This window comes from Falco cherrug, chromosome 4 (assembly GCF_023634085.1).
Source record: "Falco cherrug isolate bFalChe1 chromosome 4, bFalChe1.pri, whole genome shotgun sequence".
Taxonomy (NCBI): Eukaryota; Metazoa; Chordata; class Aves; order Falconiformes; family Falconidae; genus Falco; species Falco cherrug.
This window is the reverse complement of record NC_073700.1, coordinates 50,429,918-50,455,642: the sequence shown is the minus strand read 5'-3', so window position 1 is coordinate 50,455,642 and position 25,725 is coordinate 50,429,918. Positions and strand designations below refer to the sequence as shown.

Below are 25,725 nucleotides of genomic sequence, written 5' to 3'. Positions count from 1 at the left end.
GTACCCATTTCTTTTCGCTAGACGGCAGCAGCGCTCCAGCCGAACTAAGGGTCATCGCTCCATCCCAACTAAGGGCAGCGCATTCGCAGAATAGGCTTGATGCCTTGGGGCGGGGTTTCCAGCTACGTGCGCGTATGGGCTACACCTACGGCCCCGGAAGGTGGGTTCATTTCCGGCCCGCGCGGCGCGCTGGAGCGGCGGTGGCGGTGCGGCGCCTTCGCCGGGAGCCTGGAAGACTTTCGGGCCGGGACGTGCGGCGGCGCGCTGGGTGAGCGGTCGGGCTGAGGGCAGACGGGGGCCGGTGGGCGAGCCCGGGCGTGGCCGTCGGGCAGCGGCCGGCTGGGGGGGACGTGGCTGGCCGGCGCTCGGCCGCGGCAGGGAGCGCCTGGTGCCGGCGGCGGGCGGGCTGAGGCGGGCGGCCCGGCCCGGGACCGGCGGGGCTGCCGGCGGTTCTCGTCTCCCCGGCAGTGACGGTGGTCAGCGGGCTGCTCACGGTGCTGCCTTTTATTTTTTCTCGGAGCTGCGCCGCTACCTCAGCGAGGAGCGGCGGCAGGGCGGCCCCGGTGCTCCCTTGTGGCGGCGGGGCCCGGGAGGGGGGTCGGCCCGCGGTGCCCCGCCGCCCCTCCGCCGCCTCCGGGCTGCCCGGGCAGTCGCTGCAGCCGCCGCAGCTCTGCGCGGGGCTTTGTCTTTCCCCCAGCCGCTGGCCGTGGCCGTGGCAGCGGGCTGGGGTCGCCGGCCCCCGCGGGCCGCAGAGGCTGCCTTAGGGCCTGCTGTAACGCTGTCGCAGGGGGGTGGCTCAGGAGTCTCTTCCCACCCCTGTGAGCGGGCAAGGGAAGGAAAAGAAAGCCGGCGGTGGAATCCCCACCCCTCGCCCCCGACTGCTGATTTCTCTAAAAAGTATTGTGAAGGGCAAGCGTTGAACTACCAGGGAGGGTTGGGAGGCAGTAGCTCAGGTGTCTCGCTGATCCTGTGTCGTGACTGTCAGCCCCTGGACCAGAGCAGCTGAGGGGAAGAGGCCTTTGCATTTGCTTCCCAGTGAAATGGGGCTCTTGTTTTTTCGTTGTACCTAGGTTCATCCGGAATTGTACGTTGACAGATCAAGGGAAGCTAAACTGAAGGTCGGTCCAGACGTTACTTTTCGGCATGTGCCTTGTGCTTGTGAGTCGGACTGCTGACTATGGAGGGATAACTTTTGTACTTGCCGAGGGCTCATGAGGCTCCATGTGCCTGCTGCTTCCGAGAGCTGCGCTGCTGCTTGGGCAATAATTGGACTGTAATGCCAATGCCATGTGTTAGCCTTTCTCCAGAACTTATAAAAGCAGAATGAGTGTTAAGAATCTGTTACCTTTTAACTAAATTCAAAACAAAGTTGAGGGATGAAGTGACTGGAAGCCCTGCAAGTCTGACTGGGAATTGCTGCCCTGCATGTTATCTGCCTGTCTACCGATTGTTCCTGCCTCTTGTTCAGTTGTGGTAATGCGTTGGGCTCTAGATGTAGAGCATCTTGACTTCCTCCTGACCCCCCGAGATGTTATTGGTCTTTGCCTTCCTCACGTTTAACAGGGCGTGGGAAGGCCAGAGAGACTGGAAGCCTCGGCTGTTGTGTGCGGAGAAGCTTTCAGCCTTCTAAGAGAGCACGCAGCCAGCAAGCACATCGTGGTGCTTCGGTACCGAGCTGATACCACAGGCCTCCATCTTTTTTTTGTGAAAAGGGATCACAAGGAAATGTGCTGATGTTGAAGGGCGAAAGGTGGCGAGGGAAGAGGTAGGAGGCAGCTTTCAGCCACTTATAGGCTTAACTCCTGTGTTCCTGAAAATGGTTCTGGGCTTTGAGGGGTTGGCTTTTGGCTTTTTGCCTTAAGCATGTCTACCTTTCAGGGTAATGCTTTCTTGGAAGTTGGAAACGGTCCTCCTGGGACACCAAACCAAACGCCGTACCTGGGAAGGCCATTTAGCATGCTGCACTGTGCGTTTTATTCCCTGTCGGTCACTTGACCCTAGCCGTACACGCTCTCCCTATTGGGCATGTTCTTACCCTGCTGGCTGAAAGATGCTGTCTTTTCATTTCTTCAGCTTGCCACAAGCCATAACGCTTGTGTGTTCATAGACCGCTTTCCTTGCTCACTGATTTCAGATTTGAGTGTTGATGCCATGGATGTAACAGGAGAGCAGCAGCAGGACGTAGAGCACAAGCTGTTTAAACAACGTTTGGATAAAGCTGCTAATCGTGTGACTCCAGAAGCCGAGAGACATGGTAAGATGCTCTTCTGCCATTCTTGCATGGATGCTCTCATCGTCTTTCCATCACTGTATGCCTGCTATGATATTCATGGGAACAAGGGACGGCTGAATTCACAGCGTTTTAAACACCACAAACTCTTGAAGAGTTTATAGGACACAAATCTATTACACTGGCAGGATCAGACAAGCTTCTCTGTATGTGTGAATATATGTATTATACTCAGTACTTTTGCGAGGCACGTCCCTCTGAAATTGGGACAAGGACTCATTGATGCATTTCAGGAGCAAAGCTGCTGAGTGAACAGGCTTTTCCTACTAGAAATCAAGCAGCTGCTCTGGCAGAACGCTGCGATGGAGAGACAGGACGCTGTTTGATGCAAGCAAAAGTCAATTTATTGTATAGAAACATGGGTATATATACTTTCAGAAATCGCGCATTTTAAACAGATTGGTTCTTTTGAGCTAAGCATTGCATACTAGGCAATCCCCGGTTGGTGGTTAACTACCATCAATCAACAGCAAGGTGTTATCTTTCCTTGGCGCCATCCGTCCCCCACTCCTCTATGCTCTCTCAAGCATGATTCATCATGTTAATTGTTGTGTCTATACAAGCTCGAGCACCAATCCCTGCTGCAGTTCCAAGGTCCTCCATGGATCATGATCTTCTTTCCGCCTGCTTTAACACACACAATCATTTGTGCACACTTAGTCTTTGAACAAGCAGTTCCTAGTCACATCTACTAATTTTTCTAAAAAACCTGAAAGCACCTGTGTACACAAATTGATCATCTATTGTTCTTCTATTCTCCTACTGAGTAACCTGACTAAGTTTTCAACCAGCCGTGGATTAGGGCTGTGTAAGTGACGAGGCCTGGTACTGCAATGTAGCAGCTTCAGCACGTTAAGTTTCTTAATTCAAAATACATTTCCTTTAAGAGACCCACCGCGCAGCAGGTGCAGAATGGGACCACACAGGAAGGGCTTTGGGGTGGCTCTCCAAAAGAAGCCAGTGGGTACTGTGGTGATTAGGCGCAGGGCTCAGGCAAGCAAGGCAGCCAGCACTTTGCTTCTGTGTGACCGGCTCCTTGATCCCCCCTTCTCTCCATTTGCCGTGCTTATACGTGCCCCTCATCTTCCCTGAGTCCTGCCTCTCTCAGCCCTGCTCTCCTCCCAGAGACGGGGCCAACCCCAGTTATTTCCAACCCCCCCCTTTGCTCCCAGGTTTGCCCCATCTGTCAACACACGTGGTCTTTGGGTGTTGTTAGCTAGGTCACCTTGGACTTGTGTGCCATTACTGACGGGCCTGCCTGGGAACTGCTGTCCCTGCCAGAGTCCTCTCCGCCAAATGACCCCAATCTCTTCCTTCAAGCGTCTGTGAAGTGTGGCCACCTCTGACGGCATTCCCCACTAGCCACCTGCCAAAACCGGTGCTGAAAGAGCAGGGTTTCCCCAGCAGACAAGTTGTCTTCTCCAAGGCTGCCTTCTGCCTGCTCTCAGCAGACACGTGGGAACTGGCTGCCGGTCCCTTTTCAAAACACAAAGCAGCCTTGAGCCCGCTTGCTTGGAGGCCAGTTCTGGGGCCTAGGAAGCCCTGCTGCACCTCAAGGGCCTTGAGAGCAGCTCTTCCACTTTCAGACAGAGCCTGCGTGGTCCTCCTCCTCGGGACCCAATTGCTCCCTCCGCTGTGCGCCTTATGCCTCGCCACAGAAGCCAGGATGGCAGCAGGGAGCTGCCGCACCTTTCACAAGCTTGGAGGCTGCCATCCTTCAAGCCACGGCTCTCGACCCTCCAGGGACCTAGCCCTGCTGTGCAAATGCAATGCACGTGCCTGGCTCCTGCTTCTCTCCTGCACTCCAGCAGGAGAGTGAGCAAGGCTCCTTCAGTAAGCGGCAGAATGCAGACTCATGAGACAAGACTGATGCAGGATTCACCAAAGCCATGGACAGTGATGGCACGTAGGGCTGAGAGCAGGAGCATCCTTCTCTCTTTAGAACTTCACATTGCTTGTCCTTGCCACAAGTGGATGCTCAGTGTGCGCCCAGAACTGCAATCAAACTCAAAGACAGCAAGGATATGACACCTGCCAGAGCGCGTTGCTGTGGCTGACATAGCCAGCGAGGACTGTGCTGCGCATGCATTTCACTGTGCTTTGTGCAGGAAGGTTGACGTTGCTGGGCTGTGCTTTTGGCTTATTTGGCTTGCCCAGCACTGTTGCCAGCCGCAGCCATAAGAGGCATTGGCTCTTGGACACCGAAGCATGTGCGTACTGCCTGTAGTAGCGCTGTTCTCTGGTGTCTGTTTTTTGAGAAGGACCCGGTGGCACAGGGCTGCAGAGAGCAGGGCGGCAGGGAACTTCCCAAAGAGGCTGCGAGGCCACGCTGGGTGTTGCCCTGTGAGCTGTTAGCAGGCAGAGCTGGAAGCCAGGCGCCACTGCTTGCCACGGGGCCTGCCCACCCTGATCGTGCAAGCAGGGCATTGCGTGGGGCTCTGTCAGGGGTGTGCGATCCCAGCTTCTGCCTCCAGTCCTGTTTGGAACCCCTCCTGATCCCCCCACACCACCCCCATCCCCCCTCCACCCACCACACCCAACACCACCACGCCCAGCACCCGGAACCAGGCACTCTGTGACATCAGCCCCGCATCCAAGGGAACCCCAGGCAACAGGAATCCTGCGGGCAGTACGTCGGCAGCCACACTGGTGGTGACAAGCCCTCGTTCTTGCAGCTGCCACATGTTGCTGGTAGTGATGGATGTTCTCCTCCTCCTCGTTGTCCTGCTGGCCGTGTGCTGTCCTGTGCACGGCACATGGGATAGTTGTGGGTAAGTGGCCCGAGGCTCTGGGGGGGAGATTGGGCAACCCTTGTGAGCTTCTCTGGAGGGGTCCTGCTTGTCCCCCATGGCCACCCCAGTGGCTCTTGAAGGCCATCTGGGAGGCTCAGCTCCTTGCCAGCACCCAGGCTACCGGCACAACTCGTCAACGGGCTGAAGCAGAAAGAGGGGCAAGTGGAGCATGCCCCACGGGTTTCCTCGGCCCTTCTGGCCATGTGTTGTGGGGAGGGAAGATGGCTGGACTTTAGCCAGAACAGTGCAAGCCATCCAGCCACATAGTAAGGAATTTCTGGTTACAGGGGGAGCTGTGGGCGGCCCATTGCTTTTCGCTATGGCAAGTTGCGTATCGTGGGTGGCACAGATGCCCAGCCAGGGGTCTGGCCCTGGATCGTCAGCATCGAGGCTCCCTTGGAAGGCGGCATGGCGCACATTTGCGGAGGCTCCCTCATCAGGTCACAGTGGGTCCTCACATCAGCCCAATGCTTCATCGAGGCCAGGTAAGGAGGACCAGGGATCGGGGCTAGCCCCACACACTAGCAGGTGCCCTGAGCACAGCAGCACGTGCTGCAGCATGTCCTGTTGCCCTGCAGTACGCCCAGTGCCTGGGCACTCCGCAGCCACCTGAGAGGCTGCTCAGGAGAAGGCTGGGCTCGTGCCACTGCTTCCCAGCAGCCTCCGGCTCGACACTGCTTGAGCCCAAGGCACATGAGGGTAATCTCAATCTCCCTAGTGATGCTCTCCTCTCTCCCTCGTAAAGGAGAAGGCAGGGCAACTGCTGTGCTGCTGCAGCATGTGTCTCTGCTCCCTCTGAGCCCTCTCTCCATCTGCCTTCCAGGAACATCACCATGTGGCAGGTGGTGGTTGGAGCCACCCGGTTGACTCAGCTGGGTCCTAAGGCCCAGGTGCGCAACATCAAGCGGCTGCTGGTTCACCAGCACTACAGTAATGTCACACAGAGGAACGACATTGCCTTGCTGGAACTGGAGCAGCCTGTCCAGTGCAACAGCTACGTACAGCTTGCCTGCGTGCCCGATGCCTCGCTGAGAGTCTCGGAGCTGACAGAGTGCTACGTCAGTGGCTGGGGTGCCAGGATTGCAAGAGGTGAGTCCCCAAAATGTAGTCATGTTGCGAGTGCAAGCTTGGCCAGCTTGGGGAGGCAGGTTGCTCTTCCGGACAGCAGAGGCGAAAGCCAGAATCAGGCTGTGGGGACGTATGCCTCTTAGAGAGGGGGGCGTGAGCCACTGACCCAGAGCAAGGCAGAAAGGAAGGAGCGGTCCAGCGCCTCCCCACATGCAAAGCCAAGCCCCGGGATAGGGCTTCAGTCACGCAGGGAAGGAGAACTGGCAATGAGCTGCTGGGTGTTCATTCCTTTCTGTGCTCTTCACAGCTGGAGGATCGGCGTATGTGCTGCAGGAGGCCCAGGTCCACCTCATTGATGCCGGGGTCTGTAACAGCAGCGGCTGGTACAGAGGGGCCATCCACACCCACAACATCTGTGCTGGCTATCCGCAGGGTGGCATCGACACCTGCCAGGTAGGAGCGTGCTACAAGCCAAGCCCCGGCAGCACGGGCAGCCCCGCCACAACCGCCCAAACCTGCACCGTCACGGGCTTTTCCTGGCCACTCACACTCCCATTGCTGTGTCCCCACTGCTGAGGGCCTTACCCCCCTTCCCCTTTTGCACGCCTTTGTCCAGGGCCTGCCTGCCTTGTCCCAGAGGCCTGGCACTTTGTTCACAAAGCCCACCCAGTGCCCTTGGCAGCCCAGAGCTTCACCATCCCAAACGTGCAACATCCTTCTGCAGCACCTGCAGGACAACTGTGCTGCAGGGAGAGCGAGCCCTGCCTTACAGGCCCACCACCCCCTCCCAGGAAAGCTTCTCCAGAGCTTGGCTGGCCACTAAATACAGCTCTGGAAGTGCCATGAGAGGGAAGGAGCCAGCCACTGGGCTGACGGTGGTCACCCAACAACCCCTTCATCCTCTCTGCTCTGCTGCAGGGGGACAGCGGTGGGCCTCTTGTGTGCCAAGACAAGAGCGCTGACTACTTCTGGCTTGTTGGCCTGACCAGCTGGGGGATGGGCTGTGCGAGAGCAAAGAAGCCCGGAGTCTACACCTCCACCCAGCACTTCCACAACTGGATCCTGGAACAGATGGGCCTGCACACAGCAGTAGCGACTACTGCAAGGCCACAGCCAGCCTTCGCCTCCACTCCTGTTCAGAGGCCAAGGCCAACACCAATAGAAGTGGGAAGGTTTACACCCTGCCCATTTCCAGTGCAGAAGCTGCGGGATTTACTTACTCGGCTGCAGGAGTTTGTGCATTTCCTAAAGGGAGGAAATGTTTGAGCAGCAGGACGAAGAGGATCCAGGGCTGGCTGCAGTGCACCACCACCATTTCCCGCTGGGGCAATGCCTGCTGATGCAAAGGCAGCCTCAGTGTCAAAGGCCTGCTCTGTCCTGCCCGCGCTCCTCTCAACGGAAGAGCTCAGCTGGCTGAGTCCCTGCAATAAAGTGTTTCAGTTCTGTGGCTAACCAGGCGCCAGTCCTCTTCAGTCTCGTGTGCAAGGCCAGGACTTCCACGCCCGGCACCTGCCGGAGGAAGCAGGCTGCAGGCAGACAAGTCGGGCACAAAGGGTCACAGCAAAGGGCTGAAGCTCTGCCTGCTCAGCAAGAAGGATGAGGGTGCAGTGGAACAAGGGAAGGCAGGTCATTGCGGGGCTCAGGGCCTTGGGGATGGCAGCTGGAAGCACAGACTGCCTTAGGCCCGCTCCTGGTGGGATCCCTGTGTGTGTCTGTATGAGGCGCAAGCGAACTTGAACGTGGACTCTCAGGGCCCAGGAAACACAGATCTAGAAAGACCCAAGGCTTGCACCAGGCACTGTTGAGGGAGCCTTGGCTCTGAGCCCCACATATGACATGGACTTAATTTCTAGACTGTTATCTGAGGCATCTACGAACACGTTGTGCTTATGAATCCAGGGAGTGAAGCTGTGTTTCTGTTTCAGTAGAACATGCCATCTTGATGCTCTGGAAACGCAGGAAATGCCTGGACTGCATTCACATGGGTGTAAGCAGTGGTTACATCTGCAGGGATGCTTGTCAAGGCATTGCTTTGTCTGTGTCAATCTGTTTTGCCTTTCACATTCATTGTGGCACTCTCTCTGTGTGTATGTGCGTGTCTGGCTCTTTGGAATGCAGCTGCACGCACATGGGAAGTTCTATTTAGGTTAGCATAGGAGCAGCCCTCCAGGTGCCCACCTCATTCAGATCAACCAGACCTGAAAGGAGAAATCCCACAGTGTTCAGAAGCCTGCTGGCTCTGGCTGCTCCGTAACAGAGTGGGCAAGGAAACCCAAAGCAACTCTGCAGCAGAGATCACGGGGTGGGCAGGGTGGCAGCACTGTCTCTGTCATATAAACTCCCAAATCAGGGGCCTGTGAGTGAGTGCTAAACTCTCATTTTGTGTTTAACTGCATGTGTAAGACTTGTGTGCACAAAGGTGAGGTCAAGCTGACCCCTTGTAAAGTTGTCAAAATTGATGACTGAAGAGATTCCTAATTAAGGGATTCAGCCTTGTGAAGGACGGGAGAGAAAGAAGAGATGGTGAAAAGAGTGGCTCACGTCACTAGTGACATCGCAATGGCACCACGAAGCCCCGCTGGCTGTGGGCATACTCCCTGGATACCGACCGGCCCCAGCCTGCAGCGGGAGGTTGGCCATCCCACAGCAGCACTGGCCCTGCATCACCACCACCATGTGCCAGCGGGTCTGCTGGGCACTGCCCCCATGCAGGAGACAGGTCAGGAGCGCCCGGACCAGCTGCCAGCGCTGATGGTGCAGTGGCACAGGGGCAGAGGTGCTTCTGGCGTTGACAGTGGCGTTGGTAATGGCACTGGTGCCGGCTGGCCCCATGGCCGAGGGCTGGGAGCAGTGATGGCTGCAGCCGCTCAGCGCTGGTGAGGTGGAGATGTGCTGACACATAGAGATGGGCTGAAGCGATTGCCATCCTTTGGCCCAAATGCACTTGCATGCTTCCACTCAATTGCCTGCCTGTGTGTGTGTGTGTTCTACCCGTTCTTTAAAAAATTGGCCAGAAAGAAAGGAAAGCATTTATGCACGCTCGACACAAAGTAAAGTTTGGCCTTGTGGCCCCTCTCGAGGCCAACCAACCGGCAGACATCCCCTAAGGATTCTCACAGGAGTCAAAGGCTTCACCATCCCCTCTCTGGAGGAAGAGGAAGTGCATGTTGCTGAAGCGACCACAGAGCATCTTCTCTGCTGTTGAGTGGATGAGCAGGTCAGCGGCAGCATGAGAAATGCTCCCTTGTCCAACATGTGCCAGATTACTCCGAGTTTGCAGGCTCTGGCCAGCAAGTGAAAACCAAAAGCCCAGGAAGGGAGAACTTGGCTGTGCAGGGTGGGGTGACAGCACAAGTGGAAAGAAACGCTAAAAGACAGAAGCAAGAGGCTTCTGGTGGCCAGAAGATTAAAGAAAAAAGGACAGAAAGGTGAAGAACGAAGACAAAAGATAAGCAAGCCCTCAGCAGCATCAGGAGAAATTTTTCCTACTCTTTGCTGGCTGTTTCAGGTGCAGGGCTCACAACATTCACTCTTCCCACTTGGCTTCCCACCACCACCTAGAGCTGCCCATCATAAGCCAGCCAGAAGCTTTATCAGCATGAGGCTAACCTTCCAGACTTGAATTCTGTGACTGACACCACAACATTGCCATCAAACCCCAACCCAATCCCAAGTAGTGTTTCTTATTTTGGTCGGGGTTTTTCCCAGCTGAGAAAGATCTTTGGGGAGTTTCAACTCCCACGTTCAGTTCCACACTTACTGGTTCTGCTGATTCAGCTCTTCCAGGCTGCTCAGTTCCCCAGACCAAAGGAATCGCTGTATTCATGATTTCAGAGAGGGCTTCCATTTCCTCTGCCTTATAGTCAGCTTTCTTCGTTATTGAGTAATATTCCAGATATAACTGTGCCTTCCAGGCATTCTGTTGTGGAATATGTACCCCACCTTCATTCTGATCAAAAGTTATCTGTGCTCCAGTTCCTTCCATAAGCCTCTTCCCATCAGAGGCAGGGGACATTCTGCCATGGACGATCATTCATGTGTAAAGAAAGGTCTGGGTTCTCAATTTCCTATGGCAGCAATCACTGACATAGACAACTTCCTCGTAGGTCCTTTACAGCTCTTAGCACAGACTCTTGCTCCTGTACCAACTAAGAAAGTCACTGTTTCACTCCCCAGCTTAACTGAAGCCAGGGTTTCAGCTGGGCAGTAAGTATAATTCCTTCAGACCCCGGTTCCCATCAATCTGAATCTTCTGTACCAATCACAGGCAGATCTGCCTCTGCAACAGATGCAGGTGGGGGTATCTCATTAGTTGATTGTTTCCTTAGTCATCTATTTTCCCCGTGTTCTTTTTCCTCTCAAATCACACACTGATCTTTCCCCAGAGGGACTCTAGTCCTTAGATTTCCTCCTCTTTGTCCTCTTCCACGTTCTCGTCCTCTCGGGAAACTCCTTCCTGAGATGAGCTTTGGATTTGGGTAAGTGCCAAAGCTGGGGCATTTTGTTTCTTTTTATTTGCTCTTTTTTTTTTTTCTTTTTCTACCACACAACCCCCCCCAACACCCCCCCCCCCCCCCTCAATTCCTCTTAGTTATTATAAACCTTTTAAGCAGTTTCTAGCAATCGAGTTACAAACATTTCCACACATAGCAGCGACCTTTTTGCATCTTTCTTCTATCTGGAGCTGACTACCACACAAACAAAGCAGCGAAAGGCATTTATCCTCGCATCCTCTTCCTGAGCTTTCCCCAACACCATTCTTTTACCTTCAGCAAAAATCTCTCCCTATTACCAGCAACACTGCCCTGAAACCAGAAATTGCACATCCTCTTCTTCATTCTCCCCTTTCAGACTCCTTTTCCCAACACTACAAGCAGAACAACATCAAGGCAATTAATAATTATCTTCCCCTCCATCATTATCAATACATTGCCATCAAGTATCATGAGTGTATATTTACTTCTTGTTCCATGATTGTTTCTCAAGGCCAAAAAACCAAACCCACTTATGGGACTTCTTCCCATAGTCCTTTGCATGTACCAAAAGAACATGAACTGCCATGCTGTATTGGAGATTATGCTTCCCTTCCTAGGCCATTTCTCTTGATCACCTAAGGTATACAAGGGCCACCAGTGATGACAATATTCGGCCCATTTTTTCTGAGTGAGGGGTCACCCCAAAACTTGCTCCAGCATCTTAATAAACAACCCAAAAGAACTCTGAAGAACCAACTCCCTCTAGCAGAATGACCAGATCCCATGTGTACAAAGTTTCAAAATCATAAACACTCAATACCTAAACCAGACCCTGCAAACAAAACTGGACAGAGGCAAAATCCAGCAAACAAAGTCCAACAAAGTTTCACATGAGCGTGAGGCAAAATCTGGGCTCTGGGCATCCGCGTAACAGCATATGGATTGGACAATTGTGCACTTCAAATATCCCGGGGGGACTCTGACCCGCAATGCGATACGACTTCTTTGTAAGCGACCTCAGTGTTTATGACCAATGTCGCTATTATCCCAGAGAGCTGTCACGGAGATTCATAGGTGTCATAGGGTGAAGCACGGGGTGCCACGGTGCCAGGCGCCAAACATCACCGTGCCCCATCCCACAGGGAGCAGATGCCTGAACACCGGCACCCCAGCATGCCGCTGCAGTGCGGCGGACGGCACACTCTCACTACCCTGCTGCAGCACTGGCCCAGCCTCCAGCCTCAACCACCCAGCACCCCGCGGCTGCACCAGCCCCACACCCAGCTGCCCATCCAGGTAGGGATGACAAAGGTAGGGACATGGTGGGGGTGATCAAGGCGGGGAGGGAGATGCTGAGCATTGGGAGGTAGGCGAGTCTCAGTTTCTGCAGGGAGAGCTGGGTGTGGGAGGGTTGCCTGGGGATGCTGAATTCAGCCCCATGTGTCAGCCAGGCTGCTCTCTCCCTCCCAGCACAATGACGAGGTGGAGCTGTTGGGCCAGGACGGCTGCACCTACAGGGGCCGACGGGACAGGCAGCTTCCTCTGCTCGTGGGCAAGGAGGGTACGGCCAGGGTACACTTGGGGATGGGATCCAGCAACAGCCAAGGGGACGTCATTGTGGGCAGGGCACCTCTGGGGTGCCAGTGTTCCCCCTGGCTCCCCCCAGCCTATCTCCCGCTGCAGTTTCCTGCCAGGATCCCTGATGGATAAGGCCAAGATCAGCAGAGGGACGTGCTGGACACCGGCTGCCTGCTCTCGCAGCCCTGCAGGGCGGGACCTCGTGCAGCCAGCTGGGTATGGCCCTGTCAGGGCACTGCGGAGGAGAGGGCACCCTTCTGTAAGCCGGTGGGTGGGGGTGAGCAAGGGTTGGTGCCCCCAGCCGGGCAGGGTGGGAGGGGGTCTGGAGTGGGATGGGGAGGGGTGAAACAGGATGGAGGGGGAGGGCTGGCAGATGGGGCAGCTGGTCCCCACGTTGGAGCTGTAGCAAGGTGGGGAGCTATGGCAGGGCAGCCCTGGCCAGTGTGGGACTGCAGCCTGTCTGCTTCAGGGTGGGGGCCAGGACCCCGTTTTGGGGTGTCTCTGGCCGGGCAGGTGCCCCTGCTGCCTGCCCCGTCCTGGGCTGGCAGAGCTGCCCGCAGCCAGCACCCGCCCTGGAGGCTGCAGGGGGGCTAAGCCCTGATTCTCGGCCCCAGGTACTGCCAGGCCAGCCTCATGCCATGGGCAGCTCTGCCAGGCACCACCAGGACTCCTCGTCCAGCCCCTTCGGAGTGACTCCAGCACCACGGCAGCTGAGCGGGACTGGGGGTCCCTTGCCAAACCCCCACCACGCTGGCCACCGAGCAGGAAGTTAGGCAGCTCCAGCCGTCAGCAATAAAGGATGACGGGCAGCCAAGCGCCTGTGTGGCCTGAGTGGGGTGGCTCTGCGTCGGGAACTTCTCATCATGCATAAGGGCGGCTGGCAGCACGCCTCGTTCTGCAGCCATGTGTCACCAGAGGAGCTGCTGGAAATGGCCCCTGTGCAATCCCCTCCTGCTGCCTAAACTCCTGAATTTCCAAACTGATCTCATTAACAGGTTTGGGTCAGGCTGGGCCACCCTCTCATGTGGTTAGTGCTCAAGTGCCCACCATCTCAAGTCATCAGAACTGATGACTGAAAGGACTTCTCACCAAGGGAGTCAATCTGGGGAAGGAACAAATAATGGTAAGAATGCTATTACATAAACGATGCAGAAAGAAGTCTCCAAGTGAAAAAGTTCTGGCTGCAAGAGGAGACAAGGCGGTAAGATGTTGCAGTTACTAATTTGCATTAGAAGCAAGAAACTGGTAACCAATTTTGTGCCTGAATGCAATGAATAGTACTGTATGATGCAAGTACTCTACCGTATATGCTGTGTACCCCCGAGTATGTTGGTGTGCGTGTTAGGAGGAAAGCTCCCCCATGCACCCCGTGCTGCCATAACCCAGGGTCGGCTTTGTGAACTATCATTTGGTTTGGAGAGTTTTCCTGGGTATAATTTTGATAACACTCCCAGGGCCTGCACTGGCCCCATTCTGCCGGGCTGCTCCTGAACCCCCTGGCTGCCACGAGCCGCGCTTTGGCCCCAGTGGCCCCTGTCAGGGCAGCTGGCGGCCCCAAAGGGTGTCTGGGGTAGCGAGGCGGTGCAGCAGGAGAAGGATGCTCAGGTGCTGCTGAAGGTGGTGGTGGGAAACGGGGACCTCAGCGGGAAGGGCAGCAGCAGGACAGGGCTCTAACATCAACAGGGAATCCCTGGTGTAGTGCCGCCCTCCCCTGAGGGGATGCTCTCTCTGATTGGCCGCGCTGGGCTGTCACTCCGTCCTGGCCTTGAGCCCGCCCTCCCCTGAGGGGACGCTCGCTCTGATTGGCCGCCGGGGCTGTCACTCTCCTCTGCTGGGGGCCGCCTGTTAGCTGGGCTGCGGGAGCTATGGCGGAGGCGTCCCGGGGCAGGGGGTGCGCGGAGGGCCCCAGCCCCGCAGCAGGCTCGCTCCCGGGGCTCGCTCCCCGTGCCCCGAGTAACCCCCCGCCTCCCCCCCGGCTGCGTCCGCGCCCCCTTGGCCCCGGGCGAGGGGCTGCGAGGGAGCCCGGGGGAGGCGTCGGGCCAGGGCCCCTTTCCCCGCGGGGCTCCGGCTGAGGGCCGGGGCGGGGGGACCCCGGGGCGGGCAGCGGGGCCGGCGGCGGCGGCGGCGGGGCCGGGGCGGGGAGCGGAGCGGCCGCTGAGCGCCGCCGGGCCGCGGCCGCGCCGGGGCCGGTGAGCGGAGGCCGGGGCGGCGAGCGGCGGGCGCGGGGGAGAGCGCCGGGGGGGCGGCGGGGCCCGGGCCGGGGAGCGGGGCCGGGGGTGCCGGAGCCGCGCTGGGGGGCGTGGGGCTGCGCTGCCGGGGGGCGGCCGCGCTGTGCCGGGAGCGCCGGGCGCTGCCTTGGCGCAGGTGCCCGTAGCCCCGGTGCGGGCAGGGAGCGGCGCCTGCGGAGCCCCCGCGGCAGGGGGGGGTTCGGCCGAGCACCGGCGGGTTACAGAAAAGTGGCGCCTGGTAGAAGCAAGAGTATCACAGAAAGCTTTCTTCGGGGAAAGTACGGGTTCTGCTTTCAGGATGGCTGCCAGGCAGAGAATCATTGATTAAAGGGTTTTTTTGCTATTACATGCTTTCTCAGATGAGCTCGTTCGGAGAGTTCCTTCGGTGCTGGAGCTTCACAGTCAGTGATTAACCCAGGTTTGGTGCAGGATTTGTCCTAGTTTGGGCAGGTGCAGAATGAGTCCCCTGATACTGCTGAAAACACTGAGCAGAAACTTGAGGAGGAGGGGAGATGAAATAACAGTGAGTTCTCAATGAAGCAAAAGCGTGGAGTTTTGTCCTTGTAGCATGCCTTCCCTACTCAGATTTTTTTGGATAAGATCCCCGATTTTCATCCATTTGCCATTTTCATCGTTTGATTCTCTCTGTTTTTCTCCTGTGTTGCACAACTGCATGCAGCTGGCTGGGGAAAGCTGGCAGGCCTCATGTGCAGAGAACAGCTCCCGTCCCTCCAGCTCAGCCAGCAGTACTGATTTTCTGCTGCAGCGGGAATGCTTGTCACTTCCTGGAGAAGAAAATGGGTAAAGTAACGAACATTCCTTAGGGAATGTGGCGAGGCTGTTGGGAGGCATTATGGGATACAGCGGGGCGTTACGGGGCATCATGAGATACAGGGGGGTGTCAGGCGTCTGCCTGGGAGCTGATGGCGTGGGGAGTGCCATGGGTGAGGCAAGTGAGCCCCTGTGACGGGTTGAGGCGGTCTCCTGCCCGCTGGCTGCCTCGAGGCGATGGTGGTGGGGGGAACGGGAAGCTTCAGCTGCCCATGATCTGTGTCTGGGCAGTCCTGGAGGGGCTGGGGGCTGAGGGGAGGGAGGAGGGGAAGCGGGAGGCCCACCCCACAGGCACAGTCGCCAGCCCCGGGCACCTCCCTAGCTCACCAGACCTGCTGAGCCTACTGTGGCCCCACTTGCCCCATGCTGCTGCCTGCCCTGCTGCAGCACCTCTCCTGCAGCCGGGCCCCCAGCTCCAGGCAGCCCCTCAGTGCTGCCATGAAAGCGGCCACCAGCCCCCCACTGCTGCTCAGGAAGGCCCTGCGGCAGGAGGGGCCCCAGCCAGGGCCGAGCAATGCCAATAATGGTCACTTGTGCTTCTTTCCCTCTGCCAGGGGCTGGGCTGAGGACGCTGCGTGCTGTTCCTCCCCTGGGGATGCTGTTGGCTGCACCTGCCTTAGGCTGGTGGAGGTTGTTTCTGCCTGGCCTTGCTCCCCCCGCAGTGCGTGTGCAAGAGGGGACTGGGGGGCACGGCCTGGCTGTGGGCAGGAGCTGCTGCGGCAGGAGCTGGACAGGCCAGGGAAAGGCAAAGGAGAAGTCGTCCAAGGCCATGTGGCTAGCAGCTGCGTCCTGCTGCAGGCACCAAAGAGCCTGCCCCTGCGGATGGGGAAGGATCCACCTCTGCAGCCCGCAGCAGGCCTGGCTGCCAGCGTGCACAGCAGGGTCTGTGCGTAACCCAAAGTGTATTGCGGCCTCCGGGCATACAAGGGAGCGAGGTTACGTGTCTAGGAGTCCTTGTCTTGTGAGGAAGAGCTGTGAGGTGAGACACCCACAGGTGACCTTAAATGGAGGACAGACGAGCGACTGGGAGGAGAGAAGGAGAAAGAAGCATCTAAAATGTCACATTTTCACAGTGGTACCAAAAGTGAGAGCTGTGGTGAGTCCTGGGTCCGTGGAACGCTGTCTCCTCTCTGTTGTGTCGCTGGCCCTCCCTGCCACTCCTCTGCGCTGCTGTGATTTGTGTGTGTGGTGGGGTGATCCAGGCTGGACTGAAGCTGCTCTTTACCGCTCCCCCTCGTCCGCTGGACAGGGAAGACAAGATACAATAAAAAGCTCATGAGCCTGCGTAAGGATGGGGAGATGACTGCCATTACCTTCATGGGCATAACAGGCTGAACTTGGGGAAATGAGTGTGACTGATTAGCCGTCAAATCAGAACAGGAGAATGAGCAGTAAAAGCAAATCTTCAAAACACCTTCCGTCCTGCCCTCTCTTCTACTGGGCTTAACTTTACTCCCAATTTCCCTGTCTCCTCCATGCAGGGGGATGGGGAACGGCAGCTGCGGTCAGTTGATCACACATTGTTTCTTTCTTCTCCTTTTCCTCCTCCTCCCCAAACCTTGCCATACAAACCCATTGTGTTTTGATTCCCTGTAGCTCTCCATCCTATTTGTTTGTCCTGCTTGCTCTTCCATTCTGCCTTTATCTGTCATTCTGTTGCTCCCTTCTCTTTTACTCTCTCCACTTCTGTCCTGGTCCTTTTCCCCTTTTCTTCATCCTCTGTCTCTGTCCTGCAGAGGAACAACCTTCTTTTTCTTGCTGACAGTTACGGGTTGCTTTTTCTGAGAATTCTGCCCGCCTGTTCAACAGTCATTGATCTGCTGCATGCTTTTCCCTTGAGGAGAAGGACTCAGTCTTTGTTTATTCACCGTTGTGCTCTCTGTTGTAGAAAAAATGTCTCGCCATAAGGCTCCGGTGCTTCCAAATGGCGCCTTGCTTGTCTGCATAATATATCTGTAGTCCCGTCTCACGGAACACGTTAATGGTGTTACAAATTATAAATAAGGTAGCTTCCTGCCATAGGAAGACAGTGTGTTGGGTTTGAAACCTTTGGGTAGGACAGAAGGAGGTTGCCATGCTGGGTCAGTGGTGAGTGCTGGCACGTGTAGTCTGATCTAGAGTTGATGTCTCTCACCACTTTAGCTCTAGAATTACTCTGAGACCCAGGGAACTCCGGTTCCCTTAAGCTGCAACCTTGGAGCTTTTCCAAGCAGTGGAATGAAATTCCTGTCACAAGCTCTAAGGAACCTTAAGGAGAAGGGGGCACAGTTTGAGTTTTCTTCCATGTAGGCGTCAGGGAGGTACCGTTCTGAGCTTAATACTTGATACTGCTACTAGGAGACACTTTCAAGTGAGCTGAGTGTGGCTCTGGATACCCAGAGCTGGACAGGGTTAGCAAATGCTGATGTGGAGTTTTGGTGGTAAACTTGACCAGCCTGTCTTAATGTGCAGGCATGTTCCTTGTTTGTGTGGTCCCACCTAGGCATCTTGAAATTTTGAAGGGTCGTGGTCCCGTGGTCACATCTTGCTTTGGTCACAATGAACTGTGTGTGGTGTGCAGATTTGCTTTTTAAGGAGCATGTTGTGGCTATATTTTCTCTGTTTGGCTTTGCATTTGGGAAATAATGTAACAGTTACAGCTCAACTGAAGGAGCTTTAACTCAGCTCAAACTGAAGGATACCTGATGTGGCAGAGAAGGAGATGTCTTTTACTAATTTTTTGGTGTGTGTCAGTTTGACCCCAAATGACATTGTGTCAAAGCATGTGGCCAGGTTCCGCTGTAGATGTTGACTTGGCGTACGAGTGACTCCAAGTGTGCTTTAGGGGAGAGCTCTGTTGGTGTAGATGTGCTGAGCAATTGTTGTGCTGTGTGTGCAGCTGTTCTGGTTTGGCTTCCAGGTGTGAGCACGCAAAAGAAAACTGGCAAGTGTGGTCAGCCTTGCTGTAAAATGAGACCGGTTTCTACTGCTGCCTGGATATCTGAGAGCCTCCTGAACCTTTCAGGCAGGCCAAGCGTTGTGCCCCGGTATTTCTGAGTCCACAGCTCTGCAGTTCTCTAGGAGGTGTAAGAGACTGTGCCGGTGAGACCCACCATCGCCACAGCAGATGTGTTGTCTCAACATTGCTATGGCAGGAAACTCATGCCATCACCACAGTGAATGATCTATCTATACGTTGTTAAGGCAGGAAGATAACACCACTGCCACCACAGAGATTTATCTATACATTGTTAAAGGAGGAGACCGACTGATGCCATGGAGCAAAGGAGCGGAGGAGGGCGGGGGGGAAGCTGATCCTGCAAAACTTAACCAAACCCCTGTGCATGCACCCAGACCTGCGGTCAGGGGGATCAAGGTGCTTGGAGGCCCCCGAGGACCATGTTGGGCATGTACACCATTGCCGAGTGGAAGGTGTGACTAAACAGAACAGCTTGTAAAAACTGTAAAAAAACCCGGAACCAACTAACATTGGACAGAACGTTCCCCCACCGGACTTGGAAACGAATCAAGACTGTTGGGACGCTGTGCATCACTTGGGGTTTTTTTCCCCTTTTCCCTTTTCCTTTGGATTTTACCCTTTTCCCCCACCTTTCCATCCTAATTGTTACTATTATTATTGTTATTACTGATGTTCTTACCTCTTTATTCTTATTTTTATATTAATTTTATATAATTTAGATTTAGTAATTTATATTTAGTAATAAATTTTTTAAATTGTTCTTATCTCAACCCTCAAGTTTTACATTCTTTTCTGATTCTCCTCCCCAGCCCTCCAGATGAAGGGGAGTGAGCAAGTGACTGCGTGGTGCTTGGTTGCCGGCCGGCTTTAAACCATGAGACCAGAGGATGAGGCTACTGAAACAGAAACACAGCCTCACTCCCTGGATTCATAAGCACAGCGTGTTCGTAGATGCCTCAGATAACAGTCTAGTAATTAAGTCCATGTCATATGTGGGGCTCAAAGCCAAGGCTCCCTCACCAGTGCCTGGTGCAAGCCTTGGGTCTTTCTAGATCTGTGTTTCCTGGGCCCTGAGAGTCCACGTTCAAGTTCGCTTGCGCCTCATACAGACGCACACAGGGATCCCACCAGGAGCGGGCCTAAGGCAGTCTGTGCTTCCAGCTGCCATCCCCAAGGCCCTGAGCCCCGCAATGACCTGCCTTCCCTTGTTCCACTGCACCCTCATCCTTCTTGCTGAGCAGGCAGAGCTTCAGCCCTTTGCTGTGACCCTTTGTGCCCGACTTGTCTGCCTGCAGCCTGCTTCCTCCGGCAGGTGCCGGGCGTGGAAGTCCTGGCCTTGCACACGAGACTGAAGAGGACTGGCGCCTGGTTAGCCACAGAACTGAAACACTTTATTGCAGGGACTCAGCCAGCTGAGCTCTTCCGTTGAGAGGAGCGCGGGCAGGACAGAGCAGGCCTTTGACACTGAGGCTGCCTTTGCATCAGCAGGCATTGCCCCAGCGGGAAATGGTGCTGGTGGTGCGCTGCAGCCAGCCCTGGATCTTCTTGTCCTGCTGCTCAAACCTTTTCTCCTATTAGGAACTGCACCAACTTCTGCAGCCAAGAAAGGAAATCCCACAGCTTCTGCACTGGAAGTGGGCAGGGTGTAAACCTTCCTGCTTCTGTTGGTGTTGGCCTGTGAACGGGGGTGGAGGTGAAGGCTGGCTGCGGCCTTGCCGTAGTCGCTACTGCTGTGTGCAGGCCCATCTGTTCCAGGATCCAGTTGTAGAAGTGCTGGGTGGAGGTGTAGACTCCGGGCTTCTTTGCTCTCGCACAGCCCATCCCCCAGCTGGTCAGGCCAACAAGCCAGAAGTAGTCAGCGCTCTTGTCTTGGCACACAAGAGGCCCACCGCTGTCCCCCTGCAGCAGAGGAGAGAGGATGAAGGGGTTGTTGGGTGGCCACCGTCAGCCCAGTGGCTGGCTCCTTCCCTCTCATGGCACTTCCAGAGCTGTATTTAGTGGCCAGCCAAGCTCTGGAGAAGCTTTCCTGGGAGGGGGCGGTGGGCCTGTAAGGCAGGGCTCGCTCTCCCTGCAGCACAGTTGTCCTGCAGGTGCTGCAGAAGGATGTTGCACGTTTGGGATGGTGAAGCTCTGGGCTGCCAAGGGCACTGGGTGGGCTTTGTGGACATAGTGCCAGGCCTCTGGGACAAGGCAGGCAGGCCCTGGGCAAAGGCGTGCAAAAGGGGAAGGGGGGTAAGGCCCTCAGCAGTGGGGACACAGCAATGGGAGTGTGAGTGGCCAGGAAAAGCCCGTGACGGTGCAGGTTTGGGCGGTTGTGGCGGGGCTGCCCGTGCTGCCGGGGCTTGGCTTGTAGCACGCTCCTACCTGGCAGGTGTCGATGCCACCCTGCGGATAGCCAGCACAGATGTTGTGGGTGTGGATGGCCCCTCTGTACCAGCCGCTGCTGTTACAGACCCCGGCATCAATGAGGTGGACCTGGGCCTCCTGCAGCACATACGCCGATCCTCCAGCTGTGAAGAGCACAGAAAGGAATGAACTCCCAGCAGCTCATTGCCAGTTCTCCTTCCCTGCGTGACTGAAGCCCTATCCCGGGGCTTGGCTTTGCATGTGGGGAGGCGCTGGACCGCTCCTTCCTTTCTGCCTTGCTCTGGGTCAGTGGCTCACACCCCCCTCTCTAAGAGGCATACGTCCCCACAGCCTGATTCTGGCTTTCGCCTCTGCCGTCAGGAAGAGCAACCTGCCTCCCCAAGCTGGCCAAGCTTGCGCTCGCAACGTGACTACATTTTGGGAGCTCACCTCTTGCAGTCCTGGCACCCCAGCCACTGACGTAGCACTCTGTCAGCTCCGAGACTCTCAGCGAGGCATCGGGCACGCAGGCAAGCTGTACGTAGCTGTTGCACTGGACAGGCTGCTCCAGTTCCAGCAAGGCAATGTCATTTCTCCACGTGATATTATTGAAGTGCTGGTGAACCAGCAGCTGCTTGATGTTGCGCACCTGGGCCTCAGGTCCCAGCTGGGTCAGCTGGGTGGCACCTACCACCACCTGCCACATGGTGATGTTCCTGGAAGGCAGATGGAGAGAGGGCTCAGAGGGAGCAGAGCCACATGCTGCAGCAGCACAGCAGTCGCCCTGCCTTCTGCTTGGCAAGGCAGAGAGGAAAGCAGTGCTTGGGAGGGTGCGACAGACCACGTGCTCCTTGGGCTCAAGCAGTGTCGAGCTGGAGGCTGCTGGGAAGCAGTGGCATGAGCCCAGCCTTCTCCTGAGCAGCCTCTCAGGTGGCTGCGGAGTGCCCAGGCACTGGGCGTACTGCAGGGCAACGGGACGGGAGCAGCACGTGCTTTTGCACTCAGGGCACCTGCTAGAGTGTGGGGCTAACCCTGAACCCTGGTCCTCCTTACCTGTCCTCGAAGAAGCAGTGGGCTGCTGTGAGGACCCACTGTGGGCTGATGAGGGAGCCCCCGCAGATGTGCGCCGTGCCTCCTTCCAAGAGAGCCTCGATGCTGACGATCCAGGGCCAGGCCCCTGGCTGGGCATCTGTGCCACCCACAACGCGCGACATGCCGTAGTGAAAAGCCGCAGGCCGAAGGCCGCAGGTGCCTCTGTAACCAGAAACTCCATTCTGGTTATCTCCATGGAAGCTTGTGCCATTCCGGCTAAAGGCCAGCTGTCTTCCCTCCCCTCAAGGCATGGCCAGAAGGGCCGAGGAAACCCATGGGGTGTGTGCCCGCTCCCCTTTCCCTGCTTTCTGCTTCAGCCCGTAGATGACCTGTGCCGGCAGCCTGGGTGATGGCAAGGAGCTGAGCCTCCCAGATGGCCTTCAAGAGCCACTGGGGTGGCCATGGGGGACAAGCAGGACCCCTCCAGAGAAGCTCACAAGGGTTGCCCAATGTCCCTCCCAGAGCCTCGGGCCACTTACCCACAGCTATCCCATGTGCCGTGCACAGGACAGCACACGGCCAGCAGGACAACGAGGAGGAGGAGAACATCCATCACTACCAGCAACATGTGGCAGCTGCAAGAACGAAGGCTTGTCGCCACCCCTACGGCCACCGACAGAGTGCCCGCAGGATTCCCGTTCCTGGGGTACCCTTGGACACGGGGCTGATGTCACAGAGTGCCTGGTTCCAGGTGCTGGGCGTGGTGGCGGTGGGGGAGGGATGGGGGGCAACAGGAGGGGTTCCAAGCAGGACTGGAGGCGGAAGCTGGGATCGCACACCCCTGACAGAGCCCCACGCAATGCCCTGCTTGCACGATCAGGGCGGGCAGGCCCCGTGGCAGGCAGCAGCGCCTGGCTCCCAGCTCTGCCTGCTAACAGCTCACAGGGCAACACCCAGCGTGGCCTCGCAGCCTCTTTGGGGAGTTCCCTGCCGCCCTGCTCTCTGCAGCCCTGTGCCACCGGCTCCTTCCCAATAAACAGACACACAACAAAGAACACAATGACTACAGCAGCATGCGCGTGCTTGGGTGTTGAAGAGCCAATCTGTTGATGGCCGTGGCAGCCAAGCAGTGCTGGGCAAGCCAAATAAGCCAAGCACAGCCCAGCAACGTCAACCTTCCTGCACAAAGCACAGTGAAATGCAGGTGCAGCACACTCCTCACTGGCCATGTCAGCCACAGCAACGCGCTCTGGCAGGTGTTGTATCCTTGCTGTCTTTGAGTTTGATTGCAGTTCTGGGCGCACACTGAGCATCCACTTGTGGCAAGGACAAGGAATGTGAAGCTCTAAAGAGAGAAGGATGCTCCTGCTCTCAGCCCAACGTGCCATCACTGTCCATGGCTTTGGTGAATCCTGCATCAGTCTTGTCTCATGAGTCTGCATTCTGCCGCTGACTGAAGGAGCCTTGCTCACTCTCCTGCTGGAGTGCAGGAGAGAAGCAGGAGCCAGGCACGTGCATTGCATTTGCACAGCAGGGCTAGGTCCCTGGAGGGTCGAGAGCAGTGGCTTGAAGGTTGGCAGCCTCCAAGCTTGTGAAAGGTGCGGCAGCTCCCTGCTGCCATCCTGGCTTCTGTGGTGAGGCATAAGGCGCACAGCGGAGGGAGCAATCGGGTCCCGAGGAGGAGGACCACGCAGGCTCTGTCTGAAAGTGGAAGAGCTGCTCTCAAGGCCCTTGAGGTGCAGCAGGGCTTCCTAGGACCCAGAACTGGCCTCCAAGCAAGCGGGCTCAAGGCTGCTTTGTGTTTTGAAAAGGTACCGGCTGCCGGTTCCCATGTGTCTGCTGAGAGCAGGCAGAAGGCGGCCTTGGAGAAGACAACTTGTCTGCTGGGGAAGCCCTGCTCTTTCAGCACCAGTTTTGGCAGGTGGCTAGCGGGGAATGCCGTCAGAGGTGGCCACACTTCACAGGTTAAATCTTAAGCGTAAAAAACACTGATTGGTTGATATTTAAGGCACACCGTTAAAACAATAGGAACTTATTGGTTTACCTTGACATAGCAACAATTTCTATTCCAAAATTAGGGGGCTTCTTTCTACCCGGCTTTCTTGATTAACAAAGTTACTTATCGGCACTATGCGTTCCCTTATCTGGCTACTTGTTTCTCTGTCCGTCTGGTTGCCTCCTCAACTGTAACGGCTCAGGGGTCTGCAGTTAGCTTGTTCCTTTGTTCCCAGGGCTAGTGCCCTACAAGTTCTAACAAGTCTCTATTCATCAGGCTATCAGTACTTGGACTCTTGTCCTTGAGGCATTGTCCTACACCAGCCCTAACTTTAGCCTCCGTCTGCAATATCATGACCCTATCCACTACACTATAGTGGTTGGAACCACTGATTTTTTGCCCATTCTCACCTTGGGGAGCTCGGCGAGCATGATAGGTTCCCCAAAATCATCCAGTTTATATAACTCCGGCCCATACTTTAGTGGGGGAAACATCACGAACCTCTGTAGAAGTGTGGGCACTCCTTTCACCAAAGAGGGGTTATTTTGTCCTGAGATGGCCTCACTGTATGTTCGCTGCTACTACACCCACCTCCCTTCACCCTCTGGAGGTCACACTTTTAAACTGCTTTAGAGACTCGTCTCTTGTTCAATTCTGTCGCTTAGTCCTTCTTCACCTCTTTTCCTCACGGACAAACAGAACCGCGGACTCAGACTCTGCACTCACTTCGTACCAAGGTAGGTCTCAGGCACACACACAAGAGTCTCTCATAAAGAACCTGGCAATTTCTGTTTCACTGAGAATCCTGTCCGTGACACCAATTAAAATGTTACATGCCCGTCTGAGACCGGAGCGTGGTTCTGTTTGTAATCTCGGGAACAGAATGAAGACTCAAAATGGAGTCAAGAGCCAAGGAACTTTATTTGCCCAACAAGAAATACGTGAATGCAAAGGGGGAGTGAGAGTGACAGATTAAGAGAGGAAGGAAGGAAAGAAAGAAGTTAAGAAGGAAAGGCTTACAGCAACAGCTACCACCCCGGAGCTGCCGTGTCCCGACAGTCCGATACGTTTCCATGTCCGGTGGGGGAACGTTCCGTCCAATGTTGGTTCCTTTTTTTTATAGAGTTGTTACAAGCTGTTCTGCTTAACCACACCTTCCACCTGTCACCACTGTCACCGAAATTGGGAGTCAAACCTCTTAACACCATTGCAGCATTAGAGCAGCAGGCACTCCTTTATTGCAGCGCTGGGTGCTCGGTGGCATCTCCACAAATCAGGCACACCTGTGTAGGTTTTACTGTTACATTTATACAGAAAATTACAAGGTCATACACTCCCAATTACAATGATTGGTTAGTAATTTGCATATAATTGTTATATTTGCTGTGTCATCCTTTTCTGTTACTACGCTTGCACAGGGGAAGGGTCTTCAGCTGGGCAAGGGTCTACTTGACCTGTGGGCATGATTTTTTGGTATTATAATGAAGGTAGTTCACTTCAGGACACCTTAAAAGTTAGTTTTGTTGCCAAGTGGGACAGCTGGATATCGGCCTTGCCAAGCTGTCCAATAACTCATCCCATACACAACAGAACCTGGGCGCTCTGGTTGTGGTCTGAGAGTAGGGACTAAGCTTAGTATGGTCTATAGCACAGGGATTTCAAATAACAGTCTGCGATAACAAGCAGCACAGCGATTCATACCTCACTGGTCAATAAGTATTAATGTAATTCTATCATGAAGGTTAATTCCTTAGAATCAAAATCTTCTTGTAACTAGCTGTTACATAAACACAAAATATAGGAAGATTCAGTAAAATTTTGAGATAATCTGCACCACTAGGATAAAGTAATTGTGGTAGTGGGAGATCACGATCTCCTACTCAAATGCCCCCCCCCCCCCCCGAAGAGGGGGAATCCCCCGCTCGGGGAGCATGCCCAGTCAATTTAAAATGAACTGCACCTTTAAATTGAAGCGAGAAAGCAACTAACCCACAATTAGTTAGTAGGTGTAGACTTTGGGCAGAACTAACCAACTTCACTGTATAAATATGTATTGTGAGTACAACTAAGTGTTAGTTAGGAGGAGCGATCCCCCTTGCACCCGGCGCCGCAATAAACATACCTGCGTTA

General features: G+C 55.5%; 3 protein-coding genes and 1 non-coding gene across 9 annotated transcripts in view; 3 read left to right on the top strand and 1 right to left on the bottom strand.

Moving 5' to 3' along the window:
* LOC114014429 (collagen alpha-2(I) chain-like) overlaps nt 1-18,985 on the top strand; it is a 33,211-nt gene extending 14,226 nt beyond the window's left edge. For both annotated transcript variants that reach the window (XM_055707070.1, XM_055707068.1), the window contains one exon: nt 18,162-18,985. The gene's annotated coding sequence lies outside the window, so the exon portion shown is untranslated. The remainder of the gene's footprint in view (nt 1-18,161) is intronic.
* LOC129735847 (acrosin-like) lies at nt 127-8,217 on the top strand. Of its 5 annotated transcripts, XM_055707072.1 has the most exons (8): nt 127-268; nt 1,071-1,118; nt 2,135-2,254; nt 4,966-5,061; nt 5,370-5,567; nt 5,906-6,171; nt 6,458-6,603; nt 7,069-8,217. In XM_055707072.1, exons 4-8 carry the CDS (start codon nt 4,973-4,975, stop codon nt 7,414-7,416), a joined length of 1,047 nt encoding a protein of 348 aa, XP_055563047.1. In that variant the 5' UTR covers nt 127-268; nt 1,071-1,118; nt 2,135-2,254; nt 4,966-4,972; the 3' UTR covers nt 7,417-8,217. The 5 variants fall into 5 exon arrangements, 3 of the variants coding, with proteins under 3 accessions (XP_055563047.1, XP_055563048.1, XP_055563049.1); XM_055707073.1 differs by lacking the exon at nt 1,071-1,118; XM_055707074.1 differs by lacking the exon at nt 4,966-5,061.
* LOC129736099 (small nucleolar RNA SNORD45) lies at nt 17,343-17,427 on the top strand. Its single transcript, XR_008732270.1, has one exon. It is a non-coding gene; the product is annotated as a small nucleolar RNA SNORD45 (small nucleolar RNA).
* Nucleotides 18,986-19,772: 787 nt separating the features above from the next.
* Nucleotides 19,773-21,870, bottom strand: LOC129735826 (acrosin-like). The gene is made up of 4 exons (XM_055706794.1): nt 21,770-21,870; nt 21,167-21,283; nt 20,586-20,727; nt 19,773-20,120 (listed from the first exon to the last, which is right to left on the bottom strand). The coding sequence occupies exons 1-4, from the start codon at nt 21,868-21,870 to the stop codon at nt 19,779-19,781; spliced, it is 702 nt and encodes a 233-aa protein (XP_055562769.1). The 3' UTR covers nt 19,773-19,778.
* Nucleotides 21,871-25,725: the final 3,855 nt, after the last annotated feature.

Bases quoted from the DNA above. Each gene is read 5' to 3' on its own strand.
- LOC129735826 (XM_055706794.1), bottom strand. From the start codon at position 21,870: ATGGCACAAGCTTCCATGGAGATAACCAGAATGGAGTTTCTGGTTACA. The intron at 21,284-21,769 runs GTGGGTGGCACA...TCTGCCTTCCAG, and splicing joins ACTACGGCATGTCGCGCGTT to GAACATCACCATGTGGCAGG. The intron at 20,121-20,585 runs GTAGGAGCGTGC...CCTCTGCTGCAG, and splicing joins GTGGCATCGACACCTGCCAG to GGGGACAGCGGTGGGCCTCT.
- LOC129735847 (XM_055707073.1), top strand. From the start codon at position 4,973: ATGTTGCTGGTAGTGATGGATGTTCTCCTCCTCCTCGTTGTCCTGCTG. The intron at 5,062-5,369 runs GTAAGTGGCCCG...TTCTGGTTACAG, and splicing joins GGCACATGGGATAGTTGTGG to GGGGAGCTGTGGGCGGCCCA. The intron at 6,604-7,068 runs GTAGGAGCGTGC...GCTCTGCTGCAG, and splicing joins GTGGCATCGACACCTGCCAG to GGGGACAGCGGTGGGCCTCT.